This window comes from Sceloporus occidentalis, unplaced genomic scaffold (genome assembly GCF_023333645.1).
Source record: "Sceloporus occidentalis isolate IW3139 unplaced genomic scaffold, rSceOcc1.0.p SCAF_144, whole genome shotgun sequence".
NCBI classification, from domain to species: domain Eukaryota; kingdom Metazoa; phylum Chordata; class Lepidosauria; order Squamata; family Phrynosomatidae; genus Sceloporus; species Sceloporus occidentalis.
Window position 1 is genome coordinate 1,711,710 of NW_028317124.1, and position 8,111 is coordinate 1,719,820.

At 39.5% G+C, this 8,111-nt stretch overlaps 1 protein-coding gene across 1 annotated transcript in view; it reads left to right on the forward strand.

The window, feature by feature from the left end:
- ARK2C (arkadia (RNF111) C-terminal like ring finger ubiquitin ligase 2C) overlaps positions 1 to 4,335 on the forward strand; it is a 40,477-nt gene extending 36,142 nt beyond the window's left edge. Inside the window, exons 6-8 of the mRNA XM_089499983.1 lie at positions 1,862 to 1,957; positions 2,894 to 3,003; positions 4,218 to 4,335. Coding sequence (XP_089356109.1) covers positions 1,862 to 1,957; positions 2,894 to 3,003; positions 4,218 to 4,335 — 324 coding nt within the window. The remainder of the gene's footprint in view (positions 1 to 1,861; positions 1,958 to 2,893; positions 3,004 to 4,217) is intronic.
- The last annotated feature ends 3,776 nt before the right edge of the window (positions 4,336 to 8,111 follow it).

Genomic DNA, 8,111 nt, shown 5'->3' on the forward strand with positions numbered 1-8,111 from the left:
CTCGATCCTCTGATCTCCCTAACTATCGGTGGGACGTCTTGGTAGGGCAGTGTCTAAAAAACAGGACTGCCCTCCTTTAACACAGGACAGTTGTGAAGTATGCCAACCCTGCCGTGTTCTATATTGCCATTAAGGCGCAACCGCCTCTCTACGGAATGTGTAAACCGTTTAAAGGCTGTCACCATGGCAACGCTTAAAAAAAAATTGTCCTCCAGTGCTGAAGGGGTTAAACAGACGTGATGTCTATGAACACGGTGGTGGATCATTATCGGTAACACTGTAACGGCGGCGCCCGGATACATTATTACTTTCTCGGGAAATACGCTTCCGTCGTCATGACGACTTCAACATTAATCAGCTTTTCAACGAGGAATATTGAGAAATGTGAGGGGTCCATTCATCACGGGGAGCGGGTTCCTCCATCACTCCCCGCTCCAAGCACCCGTCATCGCATCCGCCGCGGACGGCGGCTTTATTATTTTTAAACGCTTTCATAACATTTATTAGAATTTCCGCCCCAAATCCTGAAAAAAAAATAAAAAACCCAATAGCGGGAATCCCAATACCATATTTATTATTTTTATATCGCGGGTTCGTATTATCGCCTCGTATGGAGCCACTAAGCGAATCATGCCTCACGCCGCCCCTTTAACGTTCTGTCGTCTTGGCTCCAATAGGTTGGCATTTCGACGCTAGAGGCATTTCCCCCCCACATTATTTTATTTACTTAATTTAATCCCACGAGGCTTAAAACTACATTACCTCTCCCTACCTTATCTAATGAAACTTTAAATCTTCCCGACATTAATTCTGATTAATGAGAGCAATATTCAGCGGGGGTCGTTGTTTGATATGAAAGTAGGAATTTAGACAATTATTTAATAATAATAATAAATAATTTAAAAAATAAAATAATAATAAATAATTTAAAAAATAAATATATAATGAAGATAATAATAAATAATTTTTTAAAAATAATAATAAAGATAATTAGTAATTAATAAATAATTAAAAAATATAAAAAAAATGTAATAATTTTTAATATAATAATAATAATAATAAAGATAATAACAATATTAAATATATAAGAAATGGTAAATATAATAATATTTAGATCATTATTATTCTCTTTTGAACGGGCTAAGAAATATACCATCCCAGTTCATAAGTGTCCTGGTTTGCTTTGGCCAGTGCCTCTTTGTGCCCCTTTTTCCTCCCCTGATGCCCCTCTTTTCTAGGAGGTCAGAATGTTTGCTGTGTTTTTTTTAAATGACTTCTCTATCTCTCTACATTGGTTTGGGAAAAGTTGATTTTGATGCCATGTGTTCTATATAAACCTGATCGCTATGGAATCTATACTCCTGGGCAGCACAAGAATGGAAGACAATACTTTTTTATTACTGTATACAGCGCTGGGGGTTATTACTGTATACAGCATTGGGGGGGTATATTACTGTATACAGCGCTGGGGGGTTATATTACTGTATACAGCGCTGGGGGGTTATATTACTGTATACAGCGCTGGTGGTTATATTACTGTATACAGCGCTGGGGGGGTTATATTACTGTATACAGCGCTGGGGGTTATTACTGTATACAGCATTGGGGGGGTATATTACTGTATACAGCGCTGGGGGGTTATATTACTGTATACAGCGCCGGGGGGTTATATTACTGTATACAGCACTGGGGGGTTATATTACTGTATACAGCGCTGGGGGGTTTTATTATTGTATACAGCACTGGGGGGTTATTATTGTATACAGCGCTGGGGGGTTGTTATTGTATACAGCGCTGGGGGGTTGTTATTGTATACATAGAACTTCCCATTTAACGCAAATAACGTTGTGTTTTATTGAAGGAGCTCCTGCAGCTGGAGGACAGGTTGGGGAACGTGAATCGCGGAGCGGTGCAGAACATTATAGAACGATGCACTTTCCCACATAAATACAAAAAGGTAAGAAGCTGCAGCTTAGAACGCGGCCAGGCGCTGACCTCTGCCACACCTGCCTAACGACTGCTTAGACCGATAGCATCCATACAGATATCTGTAACTTCCCCAATAAGTCACCCGACACAAATATGGGAGCGAGAGCTCGGCCGCCACTGCCGCTGTTGCGGAAAAAACAATATTAGCCTTCTTATTGATCCGTTCCGTGCCGGGGGGGAAAGTTCCAGATCTCCTCCCCGCCTGATCCTGGTTGAAAATGAAGTTAGAAAAGTGCCGCCTCTGTTTATATACCAGTGTAATACAAAGTTATAAACCTGACCAATGAATGAGAGCGACACACAGCATTCCTGCATGAGCAGCAGTCATATCCCCTTCCCCATTGGCTCACTGCACCATATATATAACGCGGGCCCGTCTCTTTCCCAATAGCATTCTTATACAATAAATAAATGTATTAAAGGATAATGTATAAGAATCCCGATCCTCACAGGCAGCTTGGTGGAGAGATAATGCTGCCTCTGCCACAGTCTGCCACCAATCTCAGCTTCTCGAAGGAAAACATTTAAACCGAATGTATCCAAAACAGCCAGCGCCTCTATGCTTCAATAAATGGGTTTAGATTTGCTGAAATCTGTGAAGGTGGCAGTCGCTCAAAGCATAATATTTATTCCATGGCGTCCATCTGCCTTATATATTATTTAGAATGCCTTAGTACAATACCTAGTAAGCTCCTGGGGTATAAGGCAGACATAAAATATTCTCATACCCAGTAAGACTCTGCATTTACCGATCCCCATGCATGTTTAAATTCCCTCACTGTGTTAACCTCTGCCACTTCTGCTGGGAGGCGGTTCCACGTATCTACCGCCCCCTCACCAAGGCAAAGCGTGTCGTTTCCGCGATCTCACGTTAAACAGTGTGTTGTTCCTTGTCGTACGATAGAGGATGCCGCATGACGGCAAAGACGCGAAAGAAGACGAGGAGGAGGAGTCCGACACCGATGAAAAATGCACAATATGCCTGTCTATGCTTGAAGACGCAGAGGACGTCAGGTGAGTAGAATCCCCCCGAAAAGCCTTGATCGCGGCTCGAGGGGCTTCCTCGCAAAGTTTAACCCTTTGGGTTCCAGATGGCACCCCATTGTCTAACAAGGATCTACTGTCAACGAGATTCATGTCATTATGTACACAATATTACCAACTGCGTCGGTACTCTGATCCTCACGTGATCCTTACAACTCCCTGAGCGACAAACACTTCTTGTCTTCTCGCCTTTGTAGTTATTAAGTTGGCAGGAGGAGTGCGGAGCCAAGTGATTACTTTGTTGCTGAATAAATAAAACTGACTGATTCTCCTTTTATCCCAAGAGTAGGAAAAAAAAAGGCAGACATGCTAAAATATTTATTCTCGTCTAATTAGCTCTTGATCACAAATCGCTCCTCCGGTGAAAGGCTTTGGTCGCGCCGCGCGTTGGCTCCGGAGCTTGCAGACACTCGCCTGTTATTCAGTAAATGTTTACGCCGCGTTTCGCGCATAAAAACGAACAAGAAAAGCTATCGCAACAATTAATTTCAACTATTTATGTAATTAATAACTGTCCGAAAAGCTTCAGCGCCAACGACTTGGGACCTCGAAAATGTAAACTTGGCCACGAAAGAAGCAAAGGGGGTAAACTGGCCTAAGACCTGCCGTCCACGTACCCTCGTCCCTTGTCCCCCGTTTTAAGGCTGTAGCCCCCCCCCAAAGTTTTCTCCGATAACGTCTACCTTGCTTCTGTTTCGAGGTTCCTAAAATACCCAAAACCCAAGGCTTGGTCATTAGACTCCATACTATCTAAAGTAATAGAGTGTAAGCTCACAAGAACAGGGCTCTCTTCTCCTTCTTTAGCGCTTTTCTCAATGTCTGTTAACGTCAATTTTCTATATTACCAGTTTTAATATTTTTAATAACTTTCACTCTCCACTACAGAATCTGCTGGTGCTCTATATAATATGTAATGTGATAGCTAATTATCCATCAGCTATACGCCTCATCAGCAATAAATACAGCTCCGATGATTTATTCTAATAATCAATCATTATTATTATTATTTATTGTTTTATATAGCGCCATCATAATCCGTAGCGCTGTACAATGGGTAGACAGCACATAACAAGTATATAACGTAACAACAGGCGAGAAGGGCCCTGCTCAAAGAGCTTACAATCTAGAGGTTGTTATTATTATTAATGATTATTAATTATTAATTATTATTTCCGGCCCTCCAGGCGCTTACCCTGTATGCATCTGTTCCACCAAGTCTGCGTAGACCAATGGCTGGCTACAAGCAAGAAGTGCCCGATCTGCCGAGTGGACATTGAAACACAGCTGAGCGCCGACAGCTGAAAGATCCTTCGTCAGGACAACATTGTTTTTCCTTATCAGGTCTCGTGACCGTCGCCTGCAGCAAAACTTTGCCTTCTGAGCCATTTGTTATAGAGGAAAGCCTGCAAGCACATTAATCCCGAAGACGAATTGTGGGCATGTAGTAATAATCACAGAGGATCTTAACAGCCATAAAGCCCCCCTTCCCAGGCGCGTTTGGAAGCTGGTCTTCCCAGGGCCAAAAAGGGGTCCACTGCTGAAGAAAACAAGCAGAAGGTACAAGAGCGGTTGTATTGCTTGCCAATCCTGCACTTCGAAGGATTGTACATATACCTCTCAATTAAGTAGAATCAAGTAGGGGTCCTTAGTTATTTTTGTGGATGGCAGCTGGAGCATGTTAGCTTGAGTTTTTTCTGTGTCTGGTGGCCCTAGTCATCTTGTGGTGGACATGTCGCTGTAAACCTAATTTTGCACCAAATATTATTTTACACAGATCTTCTCATTTTTATTTTGTTTTGGGGTTTTGTTGTTTTTTTTGGTGCCTGGAACGAGCCTTTACGGTTTGATACATTGACTCCCCCCCCCCCCCCCCGTTTCCAAAAGGGAGGTGAGGAATCCTGTTTACAGTTAAGAAGGACTGAGTCTTCATGCCCTCGGTTTGATTGCTTACTTATTGCTTAGTTATGTTTACAGAGGGGTTGTAAAAAAAAAAAAAAAAAAAAAAAAAAGCCCTAAAAAAACCTGGTTTGCCCTGCTGTTGCTGGATGTATCGCATGGACGCCGTTAACAAGACCATCTGCTCTCCAGCCCGATCTCTGCCTGGATGAAAGTCGCAGCGGGTCGGCCATTGACCCGATTTGTAGTTATAGAGATACGGGGGGAAAAACAGGGAATGCCAAGTCGAGGATTAATGATAGTTATGGAATGCTGGGATCTTTCCCAATAAAGTGGTCCTGAGGTCCTTTATCTTTTCAAAATGTAGCAACCAAGTGGATCTCATAGAGGTGCCAAATGTCCATTTTTTTTACTTTCTTTTCTACAGTTTTCCTGTAGTTCAGACCAACTTTGACCAACCTGTAACACTCCATGTGTCGTTGAACTTAGGGAATCGTGTAGAGGGAGGATCATGGGGAATGTAGACGGGAATGTCCAGCTTGGTGGCCTTCCCGTTGAGTTACTTTGTCAGAGGAACCTTCTTTAACAATGTTATCAGGAGAGACAATAAAAGATTAACAATGGCTGAAGAAGTCTCACCATAGCACACACAGCAGACATCTGAGCCACACCATCCATGGTCCTCCATCGAGAAGCACATACTTTGCCTACATCTGGAATAAGCCATTGGAACCTTGCCCTCCTTCTTTGGATTTCTTGGCCCTAGTATGAGCGCTGAATTTGTTCTAACCTATATCGGATCTTGAAGTACTTTAATTCCATCAGATCTATCCTTTTACGTCTTCTCTAAGCCCAAAGTGACGACGTAGTCAAAGTTAGATTTACTCATCACTGTGTCAGCAACCATTTAGAACCATTTAGAAAATGGTTGGACAAACAGTGATGGCAGCCATTTTGAACCAGGTTGGCCATCCAATAGACCAGACTTTTGGACCATGTGTTAATATACCTAGGGGTAAGGAGGGGTGGGAGGTAGGCTTGCCAAAAAAGGGTGTCACTATATCGAGAGGGAACGGAGTGGGGCATTAGTGGAGAATAAAGGAAACTTTTTAGGAATTGGGGAGTGGGAAATTCCACTCCACTCCACTAGAAGAGCCAATGAGCTCCCATTAGTAGACGTCTATGGCATCCAGCATCAGCGGCTAAAACCAAGGGCGTGAAAGGATTCTTGCTCTAAGAAGCACCAAATGTATCTGTTTTACGGTACCCCGAGGGTTGGAGCAAACCATTTCTAGGGTGCAGGGGATGATTCTTTTTCATAGTGTTAAAAAAAAATAAAAATAAAAAGTATTAAATTATTGCCTAATGAACAAGCACATTTTTTTAGAAAAACGGTGAAAGTAAAAGCACCACGTTTATATCGAAAATAATCTCGCTTTGTGTGTATGAACCCTTAAAAACCCGGTGAGATGTGCGTACAAACATCGTATTGGTGTATCAGTTTAATATCTCGTTTGAATAGAATGACATAGAATCAATTCCAATCTATAGGAATCAAAAAAAAAGTTGTTAGTTTACAGGGTTTTTGTGATTTTTAAATGCCTTATATTTAACAATCATTATTTATGACTAACGTGTAGATTTTGATGAGTTCTTATTTAATTTGTTGGTTTTTTTTACGGTTGTTTTGGGGCTTTTTTAATTATGATTTATTTATTTAGAGACGAGACTAATTTTTTTAATTTTTTTTTTATTTTTTTTTTGATAACTCCTATTACCTCATTTTTGCATTGTTTCTGGAACCGGAATGCTCTGCATGCGTCAGTACTTTCAAGCAAATGGAATCTTTATCTTGTTAAAAAAAATTAAAAATGAATAATAATAATAATAATTAATAATAATTCAGGGTGTGTGGTAATGAACTGTATTAATGTGGTGCTGTATCTGGATACATTCCATAAAAATGCAAACCTTTTGAGTCTGTATGCTGTAACCTGGTGGAAAAAAAAAATTGCTAGTGGATTTGTTTAGCACATCTAAATATTATTTGCACTCATTTTCGAACAGAGATGACCCTTTTCTTTTTCTGTGACGTTTATTAAATAACGGGCGCGAGGAGCCTTCGAGCCAAATAAATAGAAACGCTTATTTGTTGGAAGGGAAAAAAAATCTCTCTGAATATTTATGGTAATTTATTAAGATATGGTTGAGAGAAAAGATTATTTAAAACTTAAAAAAAAAAAAAATTACATAAAAAAAAAAATATTACTAACTTTTTGAATGACTTTATGATGCGGGGGGAAAAATTCCTACAGTAAAATCGTCAAAAATATTTTAATAATAGACATATACATTTAATGTGCCATTAACGTAATTTTTAATTTAATTACATTTAATTCACATTTATTATTATTTTTTCTTTTTTTATATTTCTTTTTACTGTTTTTTTTCTTTTCTTTTTTTTTTTTAAGCACTATAACCTCTAAGGGAAGCAGAGAGGAAAATGTCAATTGAAGACTAATTACCTTCTATCGCACAAAAATTTTTTTTAACCCCTTTGGTGTTTTTAAATACCCGCTAACTGCCCTGGATCTAGCGGAACAGTCCTTATTGGTGACTCATATCCCACTGTCCTGTATAGTTTCTTTAATGTTCAACTTATGTTTGACCCCAGAGAAATATGCCAGATATAGGTGATCAGGCTTATAGGATGGCAATGCAAAGTAGTAAAATAATGAACGACAATATATGGATAGAGAAGGGACATTACTATTAGCACAGAACAAAAAGAAAAAGCACAAATGGAAGACAGCCAGGAAGACTGGTTACTGATATTATTTATTGTTTTATATAGCGCCATCATATTCCGGAGCGCTGTACAAATCTATTCATATTAATATTATAAATTTTTATTTAAATCATACAAATATTCAATTATTTTGCAAAGCATAGGCTGGAATAAATCTAGATTTTTTGTTTTAATTTTTTATTTAAAAAGTCTAAATATGTGGGGAAAACATGCAACATTCATTTTAGATATCTTTCTACGTGATACGTGTCATAATAAACAGTGTTTATTGCATGAGCTGCTAAGAAGGGGCAAGCGGTTAGGTTTAACTATGGAAAATAAAAAAATATTAAAATTAACATGAATTTTTGTATTTTACCCTAAAATTATCAGA